This window comes from Mesoplodon mirus (assembly GCF_964341445.2).
Source record: "Mesoplodon mirus genome assembly, chromosome: 8".
Classification (NCBI taxonomy): Eukaryota; Metazoa; Chordata; class Mammalia; order Artiodactyla; family Ziphiidae; genus Mesoplodon; species Mesoplodon mirus.
Genome location: NC_138984.1, coordinates 28,341,101 through 28,368,849, shown reverse-complemented (window position 1 = coordinate 28,368,849; position 27,749 = coordinate 28,341,101). Strand labels below are relative to the sequence as shown.

General features: G+C 36.3%; 1 protein-coding gene across 1 annotated transcript in view; it reads left to right on the top strand.

The window, feature by feature from the left end:
* The window catches only part of PTH2R (parathyroid hormone 2 receptor), a gene marked incomplete at its 3' end in the record, with an annotated part of 81,283 nt that overhangs the window by 35,262 nt on the left and 18,272 nt on the right, over positions 1-27,749 (top strand). Inside the window, exons 5-8 of the mRNA XM_082631225.1 lie at positions 1,698-1,887; positions 2,818-2,971; positions 9,593-9,653; positions 16,779-16,845. Coding sequence (XP_082487351.1) covers positions 1,698-1,887; positions 2,818-2,971; positions 9,593-9,653; positions 16,779-16,845 — 472 coding nt within the window. The remainder of the gene's footprint in view (positions 1-1,697; positions 1,888-2,817; positions 2,972-9,592; positions 9,654-16,778; positions 16,846-27,749) is intronic.

The window sequence follows — 27,749 nt, the reverse complement described above, 5'->3', positions numbered from 1 at the left end:
TATAGTGGTGTAGTTTATATTTCCAAAGCTTTTGCTTTATTGATTTACTAGTCCATTGGTTCAACAAGCATTTTTCTCTATCATGTGATAGTCCCTTTTTGGTATTGATGGAGGCCAAGTTAAGACATGTTGAAGACCAGAAAAGTAGTATGTACACCATTGAGAGAAACTGACACATTAGATGATTATCAATTAAAATATTATTAGTACTGTAATGCAGGTTTCATAAAGGGCTTTGGGAATACTAAGGAACTAGTCTAAAACTAACAAGATAAGGGAGAGAGATTTCCCAGAACAACTGGTGTGTGAGCTGATACTGAATGATGAGAAGGAATTTGGCACATTCCAAATGATGGGAACAGAATGTACAAAGGTCAGAGGCACAAAGGAGCAGAGTATACACAGGGAATATAGAAGGGTCCCATATGAATGCAGCATTTGATGCATAGGGAGGAGTGGCCATATGGGAATGGCCAGGGAGAAACTAGATTTTGTAGCATTAGGTTTTACAGGCTCTTGTCAAGGGCTTTGAATTTTGTCTTGGTAGTGTACAGGGAGCCAATGAAGTTTTTAAGCAGAAGGGTAACACAATCACATTTGTGGGGTTGTAGAAGGATTCCTCAAAATAACCTTGTGAAGTTGGCTTGGCAGGGATGATCTCATTTGAGAGACAAGAAACTGAAGCTCAGTGTTCAAAGTCACAAGGTCATAGGTGGTCCAGCTGGAAACAGAACCTTCATCTTCTGACTCGGATCCAGAGTTCATTCCATTACATCAAACTTAGCTGTGGTTGCTCAGAATAATAAATAGATATTTATGAGAATAAAAGTTACGTGAAATTTCAGGAGGATACAAATGACTAAGTAATAATTCCTCAGTTTACATAATAGTTTATCAGAGTATTTAACAGTAGATTCTTTCTATATGATGAAATATAAAAATATATTACCGGATTAAAACATTTCTTACTTCCTTATACTTGAGTACTTTGTCTTTTCAGGAAGAGATGTAGCATCAATGTGTTCATTGTACACGAAAGCTCAGCTTTTTTCATAGTCAAGCAATGGTAGAGCTGGGCCTTTTGACCAGATTATACATCCCTTTTCCTGGTGTTTTTGTTTTTGTTTTAATCAAACTTAAAAGGAATCTTTTTTTTTTTTTGGAGTTACCTTTCTGTACTAGTTGATGCTGCTATATCTACTCCTGAGTATGTTACTGACTTAACTTGTGTCTAAGATCATTTTATAATTCCAAAGCTTTTTATATTAAAGGAAGCTTGTTTTTTCTCTGACATTCCTAGGAAATAAAACTGTAATTCTATCAAAATATCTTACTTTTTCTTATAGAGAATATATTGAAAATGTTAACATTCCAGTTTTAATAAGGCTTATCCCTGTTCAAGGTGGTTCTCCATCAATTATTTATTACCTTAATATATAATATAATGTAATGCTATAGTATAATGTAGCATAATATTTAACACTGCATAATCTGGATAACCATGGTAGCTGATCAGGATAAATTTGAAATTAATGCTCAAAAAGCTACATTTTAGTTTTTGACCCCAATTGTTTCTGTCTTTGTTCAGGTTTATTATATTTCTTCTTTTTTGGGAGGAGTTTGAGCTCATTTATTTATTTTCTTTCTCCATTTCTAATTTTATTCAAATCTAAATACTGAATATTTTCTCTCCATAGACGATTGCATTGTACTAGGAACTATATCCACATGCACTTATTTGTGTCTTTCATGCTGAGAGCTGTGAGCATCTTTGTCAAGGACAGAGTGGTCCATGCTCACATAGGAGTAAAGGAGCTGCAGTCCCTGATAATGCAAAATGACCTACAAAGTTCCGTAGAAGTGCCTCCTGTGGACAAATCACAATATGTAAGTGTTTTCACCATGAACCCTTGCATGGCTCACCACTTTCAAAAGTAAAAAGCCCACTTGCAAGACTAGGAGCTTGGGATTTAAAAACCCAGGGCATTTACTTCCTTTATTGTAGACTCAAAGACTTGTTCCCAAATAAGATTCCATGGTACTTGATTCTGCTCTTAAATGTCCTGTTGTTATTTAGTAAGTAGGATCACCCAATAATTCAGTTAATGAGAAGCATTATCACCATTGAAGCAATATATCTGGAAATTAGGTAGAATAGATTGATTGTATTGATGGTGTGAATTAATGCTGTTGGTATCTTTGCCCTTTGCCCTGTAGTTCATTGTTGTCTCTGCTGATTCTAATTCTGGATTGGCTTTGTGACTTTTTAAATGAACTAGAATGAAGTAGGTGTGATGGTGTGTCAGTTGAGGGTAGACCTCTATGAGTGAGCCTAGCCAAGATTAGCTGAGCTTTGCCCAAATCAGCAGAATCATCTAGCCAATCCATTGATTCATAAGACATATTAAATGTTTATCATTTTAACCCATTAACTTTTAGGGCATAAAAAAGACCAGAATAAAATAAATTCATGGTAGAATGATGGTTAAGTTTTCCTCTTTATGCTTTTCTTTACTTTCCTAACTTTCTCTGATGATCAAGTATTTTTATAAACAAGAAAACTTAAGGAAAAGTGATTTCTTGTAACTTCTAAAGGAATAAAAATCTTATTTTAAAAATAGAATCAAACCAGCCGTCTTAGAAATGCTATGTTAAAATAACTTTGTTCTGATCTCTTTCAAAAGTCTTGGCCTTCCCAGGTACAAGAGATACTAGGTTATAAAAAAGAAATGGAGGAACTGCTTTTTAGTGGTCTAATGTTGGAACCAGTACAATTAGGAATTCTAATATGGTGCAATGTTGGTTTATTTGTAACAGATTGGGTGCAAGATTGCAGTTGTGATGTTTATTTACTTCTTGGCTACAAACTACTATTGGATCTTGGTGGAAGGCCTCTATCTGCATAGTTTAATCTTTGTGGCATTCTTTTCGGACACCAAGTACCTGTGGGGCTTCACCTTGATAGGCTGGGGTAAGGCATTTCTGTCTCCTTTCCTTTTCAACTGGATTATGGATTGTAGGACTTTCTGTCTTGCCTGTCATTAGCATTCTTTCTGTCATTTTCCTGAAATAATCTCTCCCTATTCTATCTTTATCCTTTCTTTCTCTTTAATTATTCAGGAAATTTATTAAGATCAAGTCTATAATCCTCCCAGTGGTAACAAACTTTTCACTTTTAACTTAGGGTTAGTGTTCTTAGGCCAGATTCTTGAGAGGATTCTTTGGGGGAAATACCTTGTTAGTCATGCACATTTAGAACTGCTGTGCTCATCGTATCTTAGGTCAATGTCTTGATTTAACAATAATTTCATCCTAAAAATTTTGATTTTTGAATTTCTAAGCTATAATGATCCATCTTTGATTTGTAATTCTAGGTCATATGATGAGAATGCCAGAAAGGAATTTATAGGACCATCTTGACTGCATTTTACAATGCAAATTACAAACTAATTACATAGATGTCTTTTGGAAGGAAATAATTCAAATTACTTTTGGCATATATAATTTAAAAAAAAGGATATTCAGCTCACATCCCCAAAATGCCTTGTCAGTACTAGAGGGATTACTGGATTAGGCACTAACTCAATATGGTGTGGAGAAAGGATGTTGTTTGTTTGTTATAATTTAAGAAAAATTAAAACTCATATGTGGTTAAAATTAAGAAGTCTCAATATTAACAATAGCTATTTTAATATCCAAATTATGACATACTCAGCACAGGGAAAAAAATCAACTAAGTGGCTCAAGATAAAATTTGAAATTTTTTTTCCCATCAAAGTAAGAATTTTTTGGCCTGTTTTGTCTTAATATTGTCTTAACATTTGAAAATATAAAGTAAAGGATATTGAATTTCCTGTTAGTTAATAACCTTTAAGAAGACAAAGGGTCAATTTACTGTCAAGCGTTATTTATTATGAAATAATAATTGTTGTGAATAAAAGTTTCTGAAAGCAGTCTGTTTTTAGGTTCTCCCTTATCTTTGACTAACAGTTACTAAAATAAAAAAAGATACTTTATTTGTTTAGGGTACTTTGGAAATTTTCTCAACAGTTTTTGGTAGTTTGCCTTCAAGGCAAAATTATATCTGTGTACCCACATAATTACTAGAAGTTAGTAAAGATGTTGATAGAAAATTCAACAATGAATTTGTCTGAGTTCCATTTTATTTTTTGGTTTTCTATGACATTGGTCACACTAGTAATAAACTTGTTTTTCTTTATTTACATATTGGTTTGATAGCAAATTCCCCTGTCAGCTCGTATTTGGGCTGTATCACTCAGTCTGTCGCTCTGTAAAATCAGGAGTTTGCCTCACTGAAACCCAGGAAACTCGTTTTCAAATCTTTCTATGAAAATGAGAATTAAAAAAACAGAGAGGGTTCCAGTGAGCTTCTATACAAGTATGAGGTTCTCACCTTCCTTTACAACTTTAATTATTTGTCCACAAAACTTTGTCGTAAGAGTGACAGTTACAGTAGAGAAGCATCACAACTTGAAATCTTCATTTCACCAAATGGTTTAAGAACATGCATGAAAGCAAGTAGTATCTACATGGAAGATCACTTTACAAAAAGCATCTTATATGCAATATTATGTAATTAACCACAATTAAAACAGTAACAAGTAATCTTTACAGAGTTATGGTGCTATAGTTGGTCTATCTTCTGGCTTCTCTCTTTGCAACTCCAAAAAAAATAAATGTTTTAGGCTAGGGCATATATAATTAAAATATGGTAATATTCTTTTTTTTTTCTTTTTTTTTTTGCGGTACGCGGGCCTCTCACTGCTGTGGCCTCTCCCGTTGCGGCCATGGCTCACGGGCCCAGCCGCTCTGCGGCATGTGGGATCTTCCCGGATCGGGGCATGAACCCGCGTCCCCCGCATCGGTAGGCAGACACCAGGGAAGCCCCTCAAAATAGTAATATTCTTTTAAGAATTTCTCTCTGCTACTGAAGTAAATATCCAAGTCTATTTGATTAATAGACTATTTTCTCTTATCTCAACACTGAGAGTATGATTTTAAAATATCATTTTTATTTCAGACTCATTTTTCCAACTTTCTATAAGAAAAATAAATATCAAAATATTATAGCTGCTTTGCAGGATCCTTTGCTAGACTAATCCATAGTGAACCCAGTTTCAGACTTTCTTCCAGTGATTTATTGGCTTCACTAGAGAAGAGAATTTGCTTGGATTCCTTTGTTGTTCATTTGGATCCAATTATTATAACTTTAAGCTCTCTTTAGCTAGGTAAATACTCAGCACTTTATTACTCACTTTGTAATGATATGTGGAGTTGCATTATTTACATTGATTTTGCTGGTTCTTAATAATAAGTTGGCAGGGAAGGAAATTACTGTCTAAAGAGGAACATATGCCATGTCTGCCTTAGTAAATTGAAGGCAGATATTTAAAATGACTTTTTTGTTTATCTTTATCACAAAACAAGATGTATAGAGGAGTAAAGGCAAATTCAAATGATGACTATGCTTCTTTTCTTTCAACTAACCATTTTCTTAATTTTTCCTATCCCTGCTCAATTTTCTCATGAATAAGGCACTTTATTCTCGGTTCCAACTACATATTTTAAAAATATATTTAATTCTATATTTAAAAGGTCAGTCAAAAGGTAACAAACTTCCAGTTATAAGATAAATAAGTACTGGGGATATAATATACAACATAATAGGAAAAAAAGTGTCATTCTTGCTTCTTTATCCTTATTGAATGTGGTAATTTACCTCTGTATTAGCAGCCATTCTTAATTTTCACCTGTCAGATGAGATGCCAGAATGTACGTATTTTCATATAAAAGCACCTATCCTGGTTATACCATGTAGTCACGTCCCTGTTGCCAAGCTTTCTTGTAGAATATTTTCATATTTTGTATTATCTTAAAATAATCAGGAGAAAAATAATCAGAAAACACTTCTAGTTTTATTATCTCTGTATAAAATTGTTTCAATCCAGCAAACATTTTTTGGTCATCCATTTCGCAGTATATATAATTGAAATACAAGATATATGTTAAGTCCCAGCACACAAGAAGCATGGAGTCTGACCCTTTAGGTTATTTTATTTTTTGTAGGCCTATTCTCATCATATGTATTATATTCAAAATATTTAATTTATAAAATCTGTTCTTCATAAAATTATTTATGATAGTGAATATAACACCTTTATACAATTAAAAATCTTCATTGTTTGCTTTAAGCTGAATTTAAAAATCTAGAAAAACTGTTTCTCCCTTGCCCTATGACTTTTAATGCCATTATTAATTCTACCTTAAAGTTATTTTAAAGTTAAAATTACATTTAACCATTAGAGTCAGTAAGAGATCTATATTTTGGCCCTACTTTATGAAAGATAAGGAATTTGGTTCTCCCTGCTTATTACTTTTTCCAGACCTTCAAGATGTAATTTGGGGTTTTACTACTTATCATTAAAAAATTCTACAGGTTATTATCTGTTTAAAAGAAAATAAATTATAGTCAAATTTAAATTTATATTTGTAACCATTATGTAGATTTATCTCTGTGGGTTCACCCGGTTTCAAGATTCCACCTCCTCTCCACCAATTGATGTTCTACAGTTTCTGCCCACTGGCAATATTTAATTCAGTAAACATTTTCTTTTCCATTGTAGCTCTTCTATTTTAGATTGATCCTTTTTCGTAATGCCTTACTCTTCTTCTAGAGCAGATTTTAGATTATGAATTAGATATATTTTTTAAAGATTTCTTTTGTTTACTGTAGTAATTCCATCTCAGGGGAGGGTAACTCTTCTGAAGTTTCATAAATAGACACTCACCTTTGTAACAGTGGAAAACTTTAAAGGCTCTGCAGTTTTCCTTACAGAGAGGAAAGACTCATTCAGTATTGGCCTTAGAGTCCTATGAGACTTGAGAATAATTCTATCAAAATTATATAGATGAATTTCTAGGTTCCTCAAAGAATGAATCAGCAAGTGATAGATACTAAATTCCAGCATCCTGCAGTGAGTAGAGAGGGAACTGAACACATAGCTTGGAGCTTTATGTCTGACCAGTCAACATAGACTGGATTCCCAGGGGAATCAAGGTTTCTGGTAAGACATTGTATGTCTGTAGCAAATCTGGGAATCCCCATGTCATGATGGGTTTCTAATTTTTAGGGTTAACTCTACACTTTATGATCAAGCTATGACTTTGCAATACCACAGTAGCATTTTAGGAGGAGGGTAAGCCTGAGGTTGGGTTCTATGAAGGCTCTGAAGTGTCCAAAACAAGATAAAATTACATGGGCCAATATGGCAAGACCCTTTACCCCACTTTGGCTTCAAGGCATCTCTGGCTTATGCGGTGGGCTGCTATATAAGTTTTTATTTGAAGAAAGTGTTTAATTGCTAAAGTTCTTTACTACTATTAGTCCAAACCTTCATTTTAAGGGAGAATAGTAATGAAGCCACACCAAAACTCGAGTCTACTTATTCTTAGACCAGAGATTGCCTCCCTCTCAGAATCACTTATTTATACTGATGTATTTTATGAAAATAACTCAGCTCTTAAGATAAATGCAAATATAGAATAACATTCCAATTTACATTAAATTTACTTAAAGTAACACTTAAATTTAAACTAACGTCTAGATTTCAAAGATTTTTCCCTTTATTTATGTGTTCTCAATTACATAATAATGTGATACTAAGATTGGTGACCAAAAATTCTTAGAAAGCCTCAAGGTGGTTTCTGTTCTTTATTCCTCCATGGTTGTCTCTGTGCTCATCTTGTGAATGAGGGTCTTCCAAGAGGATGAGAAAAGCAATTTCATTAAGACATGGTGTCTGATATAAAGTATTTGCTATAATTATCATTTAAAGCACAATTCCAAATCCAGCACCATTAATCAATGTTCTATATATAGAACATCATTCAGGAAATTGCCTGATCAGGAGATTGTAAAGGAAGCAGAAGATGAAGACCTGCAAATGAGAAAATGTGAACATTCTGATCAAAGGCAGGCACTTTTTAAAGATAACCAAGGCAGTAGAACAGCAAAGGGATCCATATCAGAACTTTTTGAACCATTCTGTCAGAAGGAGCCATGCTCTCTCCATTACACAGTATCATTCCTGTTTTTTCTTCATAGCACTAATTGATAACTGAAGTTGTATTATTAATTTTGCCTCCCATACCAGAATATAAGTTTCAGGAAAACAGAGATATTGTTTATTCTGTTCTTTTTTTTAAATCTTCTGAGACTATAACAGTTCTTAACAAATGAAAAGGCATTTAATAAGTGCTTAGTGGATATATGTTTATACAGATGGATGGATAGGTGGACTAGATAGATAGATAGAATAGCAAGCTGAACCTAACAATTAACCAGAATTGGGTAGATCTCTTTTGACAAAAATTTCCTAGAAGAACATAGAATTTGAGCAGAATTTTTTAAAAAGGAGTTATATAAAAACAATAAATAAAATTGGAATATAGAGTCATAAAATTAAATAGCCACACAGGCAGGCTGAGGTTAAATTCAATTAGATCACTAAGGAGACCAAAGAAATTCCCTTTTGTGGGATATCACCTTATTTTAATTTTTTCTGAAATTTTTTTCATCTGAAGCTATTTTTATGTTTACTTGTTTTGCTTAGAAAATATATCTGAAAATTTAGAAATGTGTTTTTTAAAAGGTAAAGAATATTGTGTTCTTTTAAATGTTCTGAGTTAGTTTTTTCTCTCTTTGTAAGGTGCTTCCTATGGTTTCTCTTCTTTTTTTTTAAACTTCTTTCTAAAAGGCCACATAATGAAGAGTTATCCATTAAATCCTTCGATCTTCTATTGCAGTGCTGCATAAAAGTAATGGTTTGTGATTTTTTGTGATGTCAGAGTCCAAGTATAGCGTGAACTGAGCAGTCAACCTTTACTAGGGGCAAAGGACTCATGGAAAGTCAGTATAATAGAGTTGATGTTGCAAGCTCATAGGTGTTTATAGTTCATGAAGGACAAATATTCTCAAATCATCATACTAATATAGCACCACCCTTTGCTAAGCTTTCAGTGCCTGCAAATGCTTCTGTCTGGAGGTGATATGAACAAAAAAAGAAGGGCTAAACTGATCAAAACTTCCTAATTTTGTAACTTGCAGTATAGCCTCTCTATGCCTTCAACTTTTAGAATGAGAAAATTTGAGTATTTTAGAACAACAGCCTTCCTGCCACTTCTCATGAGTCCCTCTTGCTGCTTCACTCCTCTTGGTAAGCATGTGGCTTTTGGCATTTCAAGAGGCAAAGTTGGATGCACCGACCACCGCCTGCTTTTGACCCCAGGAACTTCAGTCCCCTCCATACATGGCTTAACCTTACACCCCTCAAAGGAAAACAGAGCCAGTCTTCATCTTCAGACTTTTGAGAATGAATAACATCAGTATACCACCTCCCTTCTCAAATGGACAAGATGAAAATTAAGTGGACTTTTCATATTCACATAGCAACATTTTTCATGCCTGTTTTTCTCTCTCACCTCTTAATAGTATATTTTTATGTGATGAATATAAGAAAAAATCCCTTAATCTTAAAAGAAATATGGTCTCTGAATCCTTTTCTGATTGCAGGGTTCCCGGCAGCATTTGTTACAGCCTGGGCTGTGGCACGAGCAACTCTGGCTGATGCAAGGTGAGTGGAAACAAAAGGAGGTAAAGCAAGAGCCTGGGATTTTCTCAAGACTTGCTGCTGTTCTAGATGACATTACCCTTTAGGGATGTTATGTGGGAAATTACCTTGTAGCCTCTGATACATTACCAGCAAGCTATCCATCCCAGAGTCATGGGACAGAAAGACTCACAGACCCGATTAGGATGGTCATAAACTCCATGGTTTATGAAATCAATTTGAAACATACAGTGAGAAGCAAGGGGAAAGAGATGGGTAAGTTAACACACTTAGGATATCATGCACACTGGTGAAAGGACTGCACTACCTGAGTCCTGGGATGGGCAGTGCTCATATCTCCTCTCTGTCTCTCTCTCACTCTCTCTGCCACATCAGCATTCCCCACTGATGGTGTGGCTATGAGAACCAGAAATGTGGTTGCAACAAGGGGACCCACAGACAGAAGGTGCCTTGTGCCAGAGACACACACTTGCTGTCTCAGAGAGATATAAGGGCAAGTTCACCTGGCCATGGCTCTAGCTTGCCACTTAGCCTGCTGAGAAGCTCTGGGTTTTATTTGAGTTATTTGGGCAAAGGATATGTGGCCATGGGTTCCACCAATCAGTGGCAGAATTAAGACATCAAGACTACCGAGTACTTCCTGCATATTGGGGATACTTCGTGCCTCTTATATATTTAGTGCATCATGAATATTTAGTGCTCAGTTGCCCCAGATATTTAGTACCTGTGCTTAACACTTATGTGCTCTACTTACTAACTTCTGATCTACATTTAATGCAAACTCTAGGTTTAATCCACCCCATTTGTTCTCTTGTCTTCTATGGTGTAATTAAATATTCTTAAATGATAAAACAAATGCACATTAGAAGTGGAATCCATCCTAGGGAATCACTAGCCCCCCATTTGTCTGTTTCTCTTTGGGTGCTACATGATGAATGGATACTGAAACATTCATTTTTTCATATTATTTCTGTTTTTAGTAATGGTGAGTCAAAGAAAGAAAAGGAGAACATGGAGAAGCATTCAGTGCCTGCTCTTTGCTTTCATGGTCAAACTTATTGCTTGGAATGAATTGTGTCTCCCCAAAATTCATATGTGGGAAGCCCTAATCCCCAGTGTGACTGTATTTGGAGATACGGCCCTTAGGAGGTAATTAAGGTTACATGAAATCCTAAGGGTATGGCTCTGATATGATAGGATTAGTGTGTTCATGAGAAGAGACACGAGGGAGCTCCTTCTCTCTGTGTATGCACATGAAGTAAAGGTTTTATGAGCACACAGCAAGATGACAGTGCCTTGCATTTTCATCTCAGACTTTAGCCTCCAACTGTGAGAAAATAAATGTCTGCTGTTTAAGCCCTCAGTCTATACTATATTGTTATGGCAGCCCGAGCAGACTAATACACTTATGATACATGAAAAGGCGATTTAAAGAGAGACAGTTTTAACTTATAGATGTAGTAATGCTGAGCATTCTTCCCTGTTAACAGAATACAGTTTAATATCCACAGATCATGTACCGTTCCTGACAGCAACACCTTTTTGTTTGCTCCTTTCTTTCATTGAGCCTGTACATTTGTTTTGAGTCACTATTTCCTTCAGAATCATTTTGTCAGTTGTGCAGTGAAAAAAATGCCACATTATGTGAGCACCGGAATTCTACAAAGAACCTACCACTGTTCCCCCAAATCTGAAGTCTACAGATCATTATCTTTAGGTGCAGCCTTGCTCCAGAACTCCCCATTCATCAGCTTTCCCTCAGTTCTAGAACTTACTGGCTTTGCTTTTTTTTTTTTTAACATATTTATTGGAGTATAATTGCTTTACAATGGTGTGTTAGTTTCTGCTTCATAACAAAGTGAATCAGCTATACATATATATATATCCCCATATCTCCTCCCTTTGCTTCTCCCTCCCACCCTCCCTATCCCACCCCTTTAGGTGGTCACAAAGCACCAAGCTGATCTCCCTGTGCTATGCGGCTGCTTCCCACTAGCTAGCTATTTTACATTTGGTAGTGTATATAAATCCATGCCACTCTCTCACTTTGTCCCAGCTTACCCTTCCCCCTCTACGTGTCCTCAAGTCCATTCACTATGTCTGTGTCTTTATTCCTGTCCTGCCCCTACGTTCTTCATAACCATTTTTTTTAAGATTCCATATATGTGTGTTAGCATATGTATTTGTTTTTCTCTTTCTGACTTACTTCACTTTGTATGGTAGTCTCTAAGTCCATCCACCTCACTACAAATAACTCAATTTCGTTTCTTTTTATGGCTGAGTAATATTCCATTGTATATATGTGCCACATCTCCTTTATCCATTCATCTGTCAATGGACACTTAGGTTGTGGCTTTGCATTATTGTTACTGAGCTGAACTTTGGGTTCACTCACCTGATGAGCAGCAAAGCGAATCTACTGACACTGGATTGTAGTGAGGAAAAGTACAGCTTTTATTCGCAGGATGCAAAGCAAGAAGAATGGGCAGCTAATACTCAAAAGACCTGAACTCCCTGTTGCTTTGGAGCAAGGGTATTTAAAGGCAACATTAGGAGTGAGGGTCACAGGTGCATGGTTAGCTCATGGACATTCTTCTGCCGGGTTGGTGGTGAGGTAACAGGGTGATGTTTTAGGGATCTTAATCATCAGTTTTCTGGTTCCAACCAGTCCAGGGTCTACATGTTTGTGGTCAGCATGTAGTCAACATCCTCCACAGGGTAGGGGTCTTAGTTTCTGCAGAACAACACAAAGATATGCATCAGATTGTTACCTGTATCCGTTCAGGAGGAACTAGGAGTCCTGTGACTCTGCTCTTCAAGCTATTATTACTTTTCTTGCTTGACTGCTTTTCCTTTGTTTCTGCATTCTCTTACTTCACTAATTAGTAACTGTTTGAGTCTGCTCTTTGGAACTTGGGGAAACCCTTGGAGACTAAAGCTTTTTTCTACAAACAAGAAGTGGGGACACAGAGGGGCTTGTACCCAGTAGGGTCCCGCAGGTTTTCATTTTTACTTACTTTATCTCTTTATGCCATTTGGATTTGTTGACAATTGGGGTTAAAGTTATCTCCATTGTTATCTTTATTGTTACATTTACACAGCAATATTGGAAATCTCAAAGAAAACTTGCAGCATTGCTGTTTGATTTCTTAGAGGAGGGAAGGAGGTTGAGTCAGTAAAGAGGTACTAAATAATGCTAAATAATTTTACCCTGAGATGTGTAACCAAATCACTTAGATTTGGAATTTTAGAGAAGGTAGAACCGAAGGCATTGTTTGGTCCAATCCCCACATTTGAGAGATGAATAGAATGAGACCCAGAGATAGCAGGTTACATCTCCAAAGCCTACAGCTAGCCTGCAGCAATTTTGACTCATTCATCCATTCAACAGCTATTCCAGGCCTTGAGCAAGGAAAGAAAGCAAATATATTCATAGTACATTTTATATTGAATTAATTAGTTTTCTTAGTTATCTTGCATTTTTAAATAAATCATAAACTAGATATTAAATCATTAATAATCATAAGTCTTTTTGCTGAAAAAATAAGAAATACATGTTTATCATTTTTGAGAAAAAAATCCATTAGGTATGTAATACTTTGAAAAAATACAACTGATACTAAATATTGCTCTAAACCAGATGTATTAATGTAAAAATATTAAATATAAGTTAGATCATGTGACTCTTCTGCATAAAATATTTATTCCTACCTTACTTAGAATAAAATCTTGAATTCTATAGTGCCCTGATCTGAGTGTGATAATTGGGTTAAGGGGTCATTTTATATTTATTTTGCATAGAAAATAAAACTGTATTACCACATTCATGGCATGATTTTATAATTGCCAGATTTGATTTCTCATGAAATTCAGTTTGTCTAAATTAAAAAGTTTTTGTGGGTTTTCTTGAGCGTCGTCATCTGACCTATGTATAGTGCCGTGTCACAAAGTTCAAGTGGAGAGAGCAGACTTGGAGCATCTCCAAAGGACAGATGGGGCCCCTGCTCATGTCTCTTATAGTTGTGATTTATCTTTTTCTGATCTGGCCTTTCAAAGCTAGAACTCTGATTTTCTCTGTATCTTGGACATTTAGAGATAAGCAGATAAGACCCAGTTTTAGAAGGTACTCTAAACTCTATAGAATATACAAAAGAAGTCTCTTCCAGTTCTAAAATTCTATCAAAGTGTTATTTGACTAAGGTAGGGTAAGATAATTGGGTAGTTAAGATTGGACAAATGACTTAAAAAGTGAATAATTTTGTTTTTCTTTTTACTTACAAAAGCAAAAACACCTTACAAGATACCTTATTGCCTTCTCTCTGCTCATTCAAAGGAGATGAGATGCCAGCAGGAACAGTTAGGGCTTGCAATTGAAAGGACCAAGAAAAGATACACTCCATCATCCCTAGGAAATCTGCATGGCTCTCAGGGAACTTCACTTCCTCTACTCTTATCAGAGTGTGAGTTGTTGAGACAATACAGTATTCAATCAATATAATTCCCTGGATTCCTCTGGTGGAACAATGCATTTCCTGTTTCCAGTCCTGGCTGCAGGAAATCCTACTTTCTAGTCTGTATGCTTTACCATTCAGCATACAGGCTACTGTGTTTCATGCTCTACCATTCAGAACTATGTTTTAACCGACATTTAGTCCTGCATTTCCTAGAGTGTTAAAATTTATTTTTAAAAATCTGGACAGAGGGTAGTTTCTCAGCCATGTTAACAAACACGGTGTGAGCTGGGACATTGAAGAATTAATGAAAAATAAGGATTAATAACATTTTCTTTAAAATATCTGAAACCTCAGTTGCCTCTTATCAAAGGGCAAATTTGAAACTTTGACATTGAAAATGATCAGTCAAGTTTTTCCTGTTTTTAGAAGTAGCTGGTTTGACCTACTTCCAGATAAAAGTATTTTGTAGAGTTGAAATTGTGTAATTGAATTCCAGTGTGTTACGAGACACCACGATGAAATGTCATTGAAGCAAAGAGAGAAGATTATGAAGATATTACCAGATGTCAAAGCTGAAAAGAAAATTTATGAAATCCAAATTTATGAAATCCAAAATTTAGTGAATCAATGTTCAATTTATATGCTCACAATATGTGCCACTTTCCTTACAGTGGGAAGCCTTTTTAGCGTAGTGTGATAGATGTTTTGCACGACTCAGTAACACTTTTATCTTTCTTGTCTGGCTGAACAATGTGGAAAATAGATGCATACAAATAATATGGGCAATGTTCAATAATGTGTAAACAAGTAAGGTGTATGCAAGTATAAAATGTCCCTGTGTTTGATTTCCATTCTTATTCAGTCTTCAAGCCCACTGACTTTGCAGATTTCAGTGCGGCTGGACCAGAATTACACTTTGGTCTAGGGGTCTGTTTGATTTAACTGTGGTACCTCCTTCCAGTGGAATGCTGGGCTACTAAGCTCTCTTGGTACTGATATGGAAAGAAATTAAAAATATACTATTAAAAGGAAAGCGCAAGTTACAGAACACAGTGTACATTGCATTTTTGTAAGATGGGGAAAATAAGATTATAATATTTGTATGTGTTTGTATATGCATAAAGAAATACTGAAAGCATATACAATAAAGTAATAAAAGATGTTACCTGTAGGGGAAAAGCAAAGTCAGAGGTATACAAGAACATGAGGAGGACTGAGATGTCTCAATGTCTATCTTTTTATATAGTTTGTTTTTTGAAATGAGAATGTATTGCCTATATACAAAATTATATTTTAAAAATATGTTGTTATTACATGTGTACTGAAAATGTTTTACCTTCAAGGAATAGTTGAAATAGCTTTTTATTATCCATAATTTGTTCATTAATTTAAAAATAGCTTTCTTAATAAGTTTATTATCCAGAATTTAAAAATTATCATTATATCATTACAATTTATTTATAAAATTTCATTTATTGTTGCCACAATCAATGCTAGGTTTTGTCTAAGGCGAAAGAAACTGAAGGCTTTTATTTATGTATCTTTAATTTATAAAAACCATTTAAAGTGCTACATTAAAGTTTCAAGTGGAACTAGTTTTTCTTAACTCTGTTCCATTTATTCTAGTGTAAGACCTTTACCACAAACCATATTGGGTGAGGTTGAGTCTAACTTACTTTGAATTCAATTCAATTCAACAAATGTTTATTGACTACCTACATGCTATGTACTGTTCTAGGCACTTGTAACAGAAAACAAAACCAACAATGATCCCTGCCTATGTAAACTTAAATTCTAGTTGGAGTGAGCAGGAAGCAGAAAATAAATATAACAAATAAGTAAATCAAGTAGTGTTTTTATTAAGTACTGTTAAAAACTAACTTTTTAAAATAGAAGATAAAATCATGATCTAATGCAAATATAAAATGAACACCTATCAAGATTTTTTAACTCACTAATTAATGAGGAAACCAGTAAGATGTTATAACTGGTTCAAAGGAGAAATAAAAGAATTACATGTTTATATCTAGTAATATGTACAATGAAATAATTTTACAAATAAATGTAAAAACTGGTCAATATTCACAGATCACTGAGCAATTACATTCCACCAAACACAGCTAATTTTCCTTTCTATGGACAAAAATCATTTGCATTCAGTTTTCTTCTACATTCCTATCAACAAGAATCATTTACATGATTGTCAGTTTTCTGTTGCATTTCTGTGGATAAAAATGTACTAATGTCAATGTTCTACAACCAATGGAGTAAATTTTGAAAGTGAGAGGACTTTCTCTATCAACAAGGTTTAAATGTTATGGATCTTTCCAGTGATAACAAAAATAAAGAATCAGTGGTACCACATTTAGAAGACTAATTTTTTTGTGGCTCTAGAAACATAGTTTTGACTCTTTTATAAAAATAATAAACCACTATTTATAATACTTTACTTATCCCCAAGGGGTAGCTAATAGTATGGAAACCAGGACTGTTACACTTTTTTTTTTTTTTTTTTTTTTTTTTACTGTTTTGGGTATTTTAGGAGATTTTTTTCCTGTCTACTTGTTTCTTAATCAGAAACCTGGGTCTGGAATTTTTGGTAAAACAAAATGTTACATCTCACTGCTTATTTGCTTTGCTGATTCTTTAATGGAAGTTCTTTTTCATGTCTCAGATGCTGGGAACTTAGTGCTGGAGACATCAAGTGGATTTATCAAGCCCCAATCTTAGCAGCTATCGGGGTAAGTTTAAAAACCTGTATAGTTTAAAGAAAGAAGAAAAAGATGCATAATTAAACTACTGCTAAAACCCAGAGGAAGTTTGCCTGTCACTTTGTTTCCTAAACCTCACATTACAGCAATAGCTGTTGGGAAAGTCTGGATTGGGGATCAGACCCTTATTCATGGCTGACACTGCGATCCATGAAGAAAGTGCATACCCTCCCTTTAATCTGCTAACACGTAGGGAAAATTCAGGGACTTCAAAATATCTATGAACGTTTATAGGTTCAAGCAGTTGGGGTGGTCCTTAAACTCTTCCCCCTTTTCAGCCATTATTTTATAAAGTTCTGACCACCTGATCACCTGGTAATAGGTAGGAGAAGGGGGCAAAGATGGAATAGCAAGAGAACAGAGGAATTATTGAGAGAGAAAAATGATAGTGTGATTTATTATAAAACATTGCCTAAAGCTTTTATTTCACATACTTTCCCCAAGGAGTTAAGAGGATTCCATTCTCTTTTGGACTCTCTAGTCCAAAAAAGACTAGAGTTGGCAGTCATATTGAATGGGACTTATCTGCCTGCATATTTTTTTTATTTACATCTGTGTTACAAAAGAAAACAAAATCACACACTTTGTGTCTAACAAAACTCACCAAACTGCTCAACATTCTGTAATAACCTAAATGGGAAAAGAATTAAAAAAAATAGATATGTGTATATGTATAACTGAATCACTTTGCTCTGCACCTGAAACTAACACAACATTGTTAATCAACTTGCTCCAATATAAAATAAAAATTTTTTAAAAAGAAAAGAAATGTTACTCTTGACCTTCCCTGAAGAGTTTATGGTATTAGCTTCTCTGTGGTTTGATGAAGAAATTATACCACCTTGTGTTTTCCTGGTTTTCATGTATTAACCCAAGATTATAAACATCTTTAAAAAAGGACTGATGTCCCAATATTAAATGTTAAATAATTTGAAAGTAATATAGCAGCCTTATTTTTTTCTGTCTATTTTTTAAATTGAAGTATAGTTGATTTACAATGTTGTGTTAGTGTCAGGTGTACAGCAAAGTAATTCAGTAATACAAATCTATCTATATCTATCTATCTAGTTATCTATTCTTTTTCAGATTCTTTTCCATTATAGTTTATGACAAGATATTGAATATAGTTCCCTGTGCTATACAGTAGGTCCTTGTTGTTTATCCATTATATATATAGTAGTGTGTATATGTTAATCCCAAACTCCTAATTTATGCCCCCCCAACCTTTCCCTTTTGGTAACCATAAGTTCGTTTCTATGCCTGTGAGTCTATTTCAGTTTTGTAAATATTTTCATTTGTATCATTTTTTTAGATTCCATGTATAAGTGATATCCTATGTGATATAAGTGATATACTTGTCTTTCACTGTCTGACTTACTTCACTTAGTATGACAATCTCTAGGACCATCCATGTTGCTGCAAATGGCATTATTTCATTCTTTTTTATGGCTGAGTAGTATTCCATTGTGTGTGTATACATATATATATACACATATATATATATGCATACACACACACACACACACACACACACACACACACACACATATATATATACACACACCACATCTTCTTTATCCATTCATCTATTGATGGACATTTAGGTTGCTTCCATGTCTTGGCTGTTGTAAATAGTAGCAGCCTGATTTTTAACCAATTTTTTCAGTCTTTCTTTGTTCTCCAGTTTCTTACTTTTCTCATTTTGTTTTCTTTTGGACAAGGTGTGTCAGCATGTTGGTATGATAGATCCAGAAGGACAGCTATTAATGTGGTTGAGGTTTTGTAAGATCTATCCAGATAGTCAGGTAAAAGCTTATTTATCTCATAGGAAAAATACCGAGAGCAAAGTAGAAGAGATTGAAGAGGAATCTTCACTTCAGAAGCTCATTGATATAAATAGTTAGAGGAGAAAATAAAGTACAGAAGTTTTAGAGAAGCCAGTTTGTACTCTTGCTATAGCAGCCTGTTATCAAATTAGACCCAATTCTAAGTCTTAGGGGAAGCTCAAAAATGGATTATGGAAATGAACATATCTACAAAACAAAAACAGACTCACAAATATACAGAACAGACTTGTGGTTGCCAAGGGGGAGGGGGTGGGGGAGGGCAGGATTGGGAGTTTGGAATTAGCAGATGCAAACTATTGTATATATAGAATGGATAAACAACAAGGTGCCTACTGTATAGCACAGGGAACTATATTCAACATCTTATGATAAACCATAATGGATAAGAATATGAAAAAGAAGATATATGTATAACTGAGTCACGTTGCTATACAGCAGAAATTAACACAACATTGTAAATCAACTATACTTCAATAAAATTTTTAAAAATGCGTTGTGGATAAATGAATGAATGAATGACTTCAGTTTAGAAACTCATATTAATTTTAATGAAGTGCTGCTGTATTAATGTAGTGATAAACCATCCCATCAAACCTAGTGATAAACTATATCCCTGAGAGATTATCAATAAACTTAAAGAAGATAATTAACTTTATAAATTAACTGGGGTTTACTACTCTGATTTCCCTTTTATGCACTGATATGCTAACCTTATCTGCATTTCCAAGCCTTTAACTTTCCTTTCTCTCTCTTCCTCCTTTATTATGTTTGCTCCTCCATCTCTTACTACCATCTTTTTAAAGGGATAACCCATGTCTTAATACTTTTTGTGTCTTCAGTGCCTTGTACTTGAATTGATAAATAAGAGGTAATTAAATATTATAAAAATGAGGCAAATTTAAGAACATTGTTTGTGTTTTCATTTGATGAAAAGGAAGGGCTTATTAAAATCCAAGGGATCCTTGTAAAAGGAATTGAAGCAAAGAACAGTGGAGAAAAAAGTAAATCATAGGACATTTTCCATTGAAATAGTTGATTTTTATCCAAAGCTTTGTTGTTTATTTACAGATCTTAGTTACATCACCAGTGTGGATGAGAAGTTTATTTGCTGAGGTTTCTAAATTGCAGTGTGAAACAGTGCAGTTAGGTGATTATAGAGGTTCTGAAAAATTCACCACTGATGAAAGAGAACCAGAAATGATGGTACACTCAATAAATTTTGAAGGAAGCTTAGGTGGGATGCCATTTTCGTCTTCTAGAACTAATATTATGAGCAATGCGAAGCAAGAATTCTTAAATATTTTTCCAATATTACAACATCCATTTAATCTCAAAAATCACAGAAGAGATTCAAGAACACCTTTCTGTTCACTTAAAGTTACCTTTTTGTTTCTTTATTACAATTCAGGGTTATCTAAATTCCTTTTAAGGTTTCCTCACTTTACTGTGGAAACAGCCTGTATGGGAAGAGATGCACCTGGAGCCCTGGTCTCAGCACCTGGAATGTAGTACTCCTTCCTCTGAGCTCTTCTGTGTCCTGAAGCCAGGAAGATTGATGCTAATAATAACAACAGACACAGCAAAGTGCTTACCACCATTGGGCACTGTTTTAAACACTTTATTTACATTGATTGATCTAATCCTCCCAATAACGTTAAATGAGGAAACTGCTCAAGGTCACTCAGCTAGTAAGTGGTGGAGCTCAGATTCTAATTTCAGGGTCAATGTCCCTACCTAGTGAGCTCACAGTAAATAAGGTGAGCTCTTATAATAAAGAGCTTACATCCCACACTTATAATAAAAGGCAACATCCCTGATAGTCCATAGGAGACCCTGTCACTCATGCCTGCACCTCTTTATGCTCTTTGCCTTAGCCTCGTTGTTTCCCTTTCGGTTCCTTGAACTTGTCCATGGCTGCCCCCTCAAGATTATTCTTCACTTTGCCCTGTACCCCTGGAAGGCTGGGATATGCTTCCTTCTACTCCTCACTTTAAATGTCACTTCTTCATTGTGGCTTTCTTGTTGCCCCCAATCAAAATTAGGTCATCTATTATAACCCCCAGAGCATGATGAGGTTTTTCTTTCTCAAGATCATCATCAAGTATAATGCTTCTGATTGTTGAATGTCCATCTTGGCCACTAAACTGAAAGGTTTTTGTGAACAAGAATCATATTTTTCTCAACTTCTGTATTCTAATGCCTTGTAATTTTCCTGGCACAGAGTGGACACTCAATAAACACTTGCTGAAAAAATAAAACATACATACAAAGTAAATATTCTGGGAAACGGCAAGAGGGAAGAAGTGAAATAAGAGCAGAAAGCCAGTATAATTACAGAACTTTTGAGTCCATCTTACACAACCTTTTTATTTTCTAGAGAAGGAAACTAAAGCCCACACAGATAAAGGTCGCACAGCCAGTGTGACAAAACAAAGACTATAACCTGCATTTTTGGACCATGTTCTTTTCACTTACATTCCAAAGCATGTCAAAATTTTTTCTTGAAGTTATGGGAAAATAATCTTTTCAATTTTATGGCTACATTTATAATTTTTTATATGCTAACTTTAGAATAAAAGGTTTGTTTGTTTTTTAGTCTTGCATTTCATAGTATGGATGAACGTTCATAGGTTCTAACTTGAAGAAGTCATATCAAGAGGATTGAATTTCAGAGATAATCACAGACTTTAGTACAAATTTGGAAGGAACAACTTGATTTTGGAATCATAGAGTCTAAAATGGTAGCACTATGGTTTTCTGTGTTTTGTTCATATGTGGCAAAATTATGTTTAAGAGAATTAGGGTCATGCGAAACATTAATTTTTGTTCTGAAAATAAATGTCTCTAAATATAATTAATTATCACCCTCAACATCCTGCTGTTGATTTGAAGATGATTTTAAGTTCTTCTATATAGCATTAAAATATGAAAGGAATGGGCTTCCCTCGTGGTGCAGCAGTTAAGAATCTGCCTGCCAATTTAGGGGACACGGGTTCGATCCCTGGTCCGGGAAGATCCCACATGCCGCGGAGCAACTAAGCCCGTGCACCACAACTACTGAGCCCGCGTGCCACAACTACTGAAGCCCGCATGCCTAGAGCCCGTGCTCTGCAACAAGAGAAGCCACTGCAATGAGAAGCCTGCACACCGCAACTAGAGAAAGCCTGCGGCAGCAATGAAGACCCAATGCAGCCAAAAGTAAATAAATTTATTAAAAAAATATGAAAGGAATATTTCCTAATTGACAACGGGACATGAAGCATTGTTTTGGTCTAGGCCTCCCAGAGCAGCATTAGGAGGAACAGTGTGCTTGGCCCACAGAGCAGGAGAAGCCACAGGCAGGGCAGGATGGATTAGAAGTGGTGAAGGTGAAGTTGGCAGAGGTGATAAATCCCAACCAAGCAGGACACTGCCCCCTGACACACGAGAACCTACGTTTTCACTGGTGTCAACCAGAAGAGACTATAATAGCTGAAGAGAAATAAAACCACAGACATAAAAATACAGATTGTAAAATTGAGCAGACTTGCTCATGAGCATTTACAAGATGGTCTTGAAGAAGCCAGTAATATGGGGTGGAGAGAGCTTTGGTCTTAGCAGAAATCTGAGATCTTGGATTTACAGGTTAGGGAAAAGAAAAACAGAAACTCTGTGGTATTTGTCTTTACTTGTTTCCTTCATCCTGTCTGCTTCATCCCTCCATCCTTTCATTCATCATCCTCTGATGTGTGATCAAATGGTCTTTCTAGTCCCTGCTCAATTTCATTTTTACCAAAATGTCTTTTCTTTTGTCCCTTGACAGAGTTAAATCTCTTTCTATTTATCATTTGATGAATAAGTATTTTGGGGTCCGTTTTTTTGCTTCATGTTTTATCTCAAAACCTTTCCTTCATTAACCCTCAAACAACTTTGAGATTGGTATTTTCATTATTCTTAGTTTGAGTCCAAGAGCAGTTATGTAACTAGCTTAGGTATATATATTTAGAAAGTGCTGAAGTCGGAGTCAGGTTCAGGCAGCGTGGTTCCAGAACCCACAGTTTTCCCTGTTTGTGGTAATTGAATTTAAGCTCTGCCAGTGTTTGCCAGGGTGAGAGCACATACCCTGGTGAATGAGAGGATTGATTTAGGTAGTGCATGAAAGGTTATTAAGTAAAATCAATTAACATTGAGAATATTGGTCCCTCTCCAACCCTTCTGAACACATCTCGGAGGTCTCATTTTGATACTGGTCTTTAACACTTTTCTAATGTGTGTGGTGTCTTCCTTTGGGGGATGGAGGTGGGGGACAGGCAACCCAGTCTAGGTAAAATTTCATATGACTTGTTTCCATTGTATTTATTTTTACAGTTGCCTCTTGCTTGTAGCAGCTTCTATTGGTTTTCCACTGATGGTAATGATATGAAATTTAAATTTTAATAATTTAATAAAAGTGGATTGCTTGAAGAAGGGTATTAAGTAATAATAGTAGATGAATAATATTGATATGGCCAAAATCATGGTGGTGACACCCTAAGCCACTTGGAAAACACTGAACTAGATCAGTTCCTTTGACAATGAAATTTGGAGTTACTGCAAAAGGCCTGACCAGTGTAACCAGTGAGTGTCCACATGGTTGTGGGAGGTCACATATGTTTCATGTGTTCAGGAACGTTAAGGGTATAAATGGACAGGTCATGTTTTCTGTGGCTGAAAGGATGGGTGCATCTGTGGAAAATGCAGGAGATCAGACTGGAAGTGGATAGGGGTTGAATCATGATTGGACTCGTATTCTGTGCTATAAGGACATTGGAATTTTCCTTAAAATTATAAGACATTGAAAGATTTTAAGCAGGATAGTGATCTGATTAGATTTGGGTTTTGGCCTTATGGGGATGGTGCCCCAGGCACAGGATGCTCCTAACCCTGGAGATGCTGCAGAGAAAATCTGTTCACCACAAGCTCCCAAGATGAAGAAGGATAGGCTGAGTCAAGCAAACTCAGTATTCTTCCCACATTCACTCATAAAATACTTCAACCCATCCCCTCCAGGTATGGAGACAGTAAGGGGGAGTGAGGAGCACAGACATGCACATCAATTGAGCTGCCTTCCCTGGAAGAAAAAATCAGGAACGGGGATTAAATGAACTAGTCTGGAGGTATGGACATCTGTCTAAGAGATCTATTGGTTGTTCACTTTTTTTTTTTTTAATTTAGTTTTGGCTGCATTGGGTCCTCATTGCTGCACGCAGGCTTTCTCTAGTTGCAGTGAGCAGGGGCTGCTCTTTGTTGCGGTGTGCAGGCTTCTCATTGTGGTGGCTTCTTGTTGTGGAGCACGGGCTGTAGCGTGCGGGCTTCAGTAGTTGTGGCACGTGGGCTCAGTAGTTGTGGCTCGCAGGCTCTAGAGCACAGGTTCAGTAGTTGTGGTGCACGGACTTAGTTGCTCCACGGCACGTGGGATCTTCCCAGACCAGGGCTCGAACCCGTGTCCCCTGCATTGGCAGGCGGATTCTTAACCACTGCACCACCAGGGAAATCCTGGCTATTCACTTTTTTTAAATTTTTTTTGCGGTACGCGGGCCTCTCACTCTTGTGGCCTCTCCTGCTGCAGAGCACAAGCTCCAGACGCGCAGGCCCAGCGGCCATGGCTCACGGGCCCAGCCGCTCCACAGCATGTGGGATCTTCCTGGACCGGGGCACGAACCCGTGTCCCCTGCATCGGCAGGCGGACTATCAACTGCTGCACCACCAGGGAAGCCCTGGCTATTCACTTTTTTTTTTTTTTTTTTTTTGTGGTATGCGGGCCTCTCACTGTTGTGGCCTCTCCTGTTGCAGAGCACAGGCTCCGGACGTGCAGGCTCAGCGGCCATGGCTCACGGGCCCAGCCGCTCCACGGCAAGTGGGATCCTCCCAGACTGGGGCACGAACCTGCGTGCCCTGCATTGGCAGGCGGACTCCCAACCACTGCGCCACCAGGGAAGCCCTCGTTATTCACTTTTAAGTACATAATTCTATCTGACTGACTCTGACATCAATTATGATATTTTAAAGGTCCTCAGATTTCTATATGAGAGGTCATTTTCTTGATGCAGGCTTCCAAAGAAAGATACAGGAATTAAAGAGTTGCATTAAAATTGGAACAACCAGGACTTCCCTGTGGTCCAATGGTTAAGACTTTGCTCTCCCAGTGCAGAGGGCCGAGGTTCGATCCCTGATGAGGGCACTAGATCCCATATGCCACAACTGAAAGATCCCGCATGCTGCAACTAAAGACCCTGCATGCCACAATGAAGATCCCACGTGCCACAACTAAGACCCGGCACAGCCAAATAAATAAATAAATATTTAAAATTGGAACAACCATAAACAGTGTTAAACTAAGGTGAGCAACAAAGGGACATCAGTGCTTCAGCAGTTGGTGACCATGAGCAGGGTGACAGCAATCCATGTTTTTTTCTTCTTTTGATAGGAGTCAAGCCCATATCTTCAATTCATCTAAATCCATTCCTTTGGAGAGACCACAAACTCCCAAAATATTTCTCTGTACAATGTGTTGCTTCACCTTAGCTGAACTAAAATGCAAATGTGCAGTAAGAACTATTTTTTTAAAGGTACCAAGACAAGGTAAATATCATCAATAAAAATGTAAATGTATTACTAATTTAATTACTAATTTTAATGTATTACTATTTAATAATATACCTTTTATACTTGGAGGGTCGAAATCTCTTCCAGAGTTGCTTTTCTTATAGTATATACATATAAGCAACGTTTATACAGTGGGAGTGGTAAAATAGAAAATCCAGGATTCAGTCTTAAACCAACCCAAAGCTTTTATTAAAGACACTGAAATTGGAAATCAGGGCCAGTCACTCGCGGAGACGTTAGAATTTATGTACTTGTTTTTCTATAGGCAGTAGTTCATTTTCTGGTAGCTTCTCAAAAGTAAGCCATAGAATCAAAAAATGTCCATGTTGGGAAGCATTCTGGGGGACTCTTGCCTGATGTTAATCTGGCAACGCTATTGCAGAGATTTTTGAGCTTTAAAGAACCCTACAGAGAACTTATAACTGTGAGAGTTTATAGTTTGCTTTATATATGTTGATGGATTTTAGGAAAATACAGGGCAATAGTCCGTCCCTCCTTCCCTCTCCCCTCCCCTCCTCTCCCTTCCTCCCTCCCTTCCTTCCTTCCTTTCTCTTTCTTTCTTTCTTTTCCTTCCTTCCCTCCTTCCTTCTTCCCTCCCTCCCACTCCCTCCTCCCACCCCCTTCCTTCCTTCCTTCCTTCCTCCCTTTCTTCTTTCTTTCTTTCCTTCCTTCCTTCCTTCCTTCTCTCTTTCTTTCTCTTCCTTCCTTCCTTCTTTTTCTTTCTTTCATTCGTTCATTCTTTCTTTCTTTCTCTCTCTCTCTATCTCTTTCTTTCTTTCTTTCTTTCTTCCTTGTTATTGGTATATTTGCTTGTTTTTAGATGTCTACCATGGCTTACAGCACCACTGTGTACCCAAGCTAAGGACTAATGTCTGCGGTCAACAGGTAGTTTGTGGTATTTGTCATGGGCTTGCTCATTCTATGAATAACGGTCTAATTTGAATGACTAAGTAGTGGCCCTTGAGGAGACTGCATGCTACTCAGAGTGCATTAAATGGAGAGCTCCAGACTTTCAATTTTTTTCTTATATATGTTTTGTTCCATGTACCTGTCAAAGGATATCTCAGGGAATTCTGGCAGATGGAATAAGATGGTACTTCTAATAAATTCCTTTAAGAAAAATTCTAAAGCAATATGTTTAAAAATTCATATCCAGTGCACTTTATAAAATATGAAAAGAAGGGGACAAACAGAACATAAGCTTCTCAGCTGCTGTTGAGTCAGTGATTCATTTCCACCCAGTTGTTATTAAAGGAGGCTCGATCATGAAGCACAAGAAGGGAGCATGAGAGGGCTGACTGGTAAGGGAGAAGTTTTAAGTAAAATGGATAAAATTTAGTCTCTGATCTTTGATGGAATTGCAAATACAAAAATTTTTTTTTTACCAAGCGGAAAATCTCTGCTCTATAATCTCTTTCCTCTTCTAAATCAGTCAGCTATAGAACCTTGAGTGAAATTAAAGCTCTAACATTTACCCCTAAGTTATAAATTGAATTCCAACGGATAAGAAGTGAACTACATATTTTGTCTTCATATCTATTATACAGATAATCAAATTATTGTAGCTGATATAGATTAAGGAGTTTATTATCTATTATTTAAATGTTCAAAATTTAGAATTGATACACATATAAACAAAGCAAAAATGTGTCTCATGTTCATGATATTGAAAAAGAAACCAATATATGGGGTGAGATGTGATGTATTCAGAGAATCTCTGAGGGCAGCTAATACATAGCATCCCTCTTTACTGCTCAGATTCTAAATAAGTTGAGATATAAAACAAAGGAGGAGAGACAGAAACAAAGCAAAACCCTTATAGCTGTTAGAGTCTGGGTTGGAAGGTGTGATCTTCGGTCTGTTAGCCAAGTAGGCCAGTTGAAGAACCCTATAATTAGGCAGGATCTGCCCACCCAGGCACAGATTGCTGAGGGGCAGGCTCCTAAGCCTGGAGATGCTGCAGAGAAAGTCTGCTCACTGCAAGCTCCCAAAGAAAAGAAGGATGAGCTGAGTTAAGCAAACTCAGTATTTGTCCCATATTCACTCACCAAGTACTTCAATCCATCTTCTCCAGGGTTGGAGACAGTAAGGGGGAGTAGGGAGAACAGAAGTGCACATCAGTTGACCTACCTTCCCTGGGAGGAAATATAAGGAAAGGGGAGATAGCAAATCTTTCCCATCGTGTATCCAAAGTCATCGATGAAAATTTTAAGTGTAAATAGATAGTTTTAAAGATATTTTATAACAGTGGAATTCGTTGTACATAAATTTTGAGTTCTTTCTCTACTTATGTCTTTTGTGATAGACACCTAGAAGTGAAAATTCTACATTGAAGGAGGATATGCTGATTTACCTCAATATAAGTAGGGTTTAGAGAGTGCACGTTTCATTCACTCATTTATT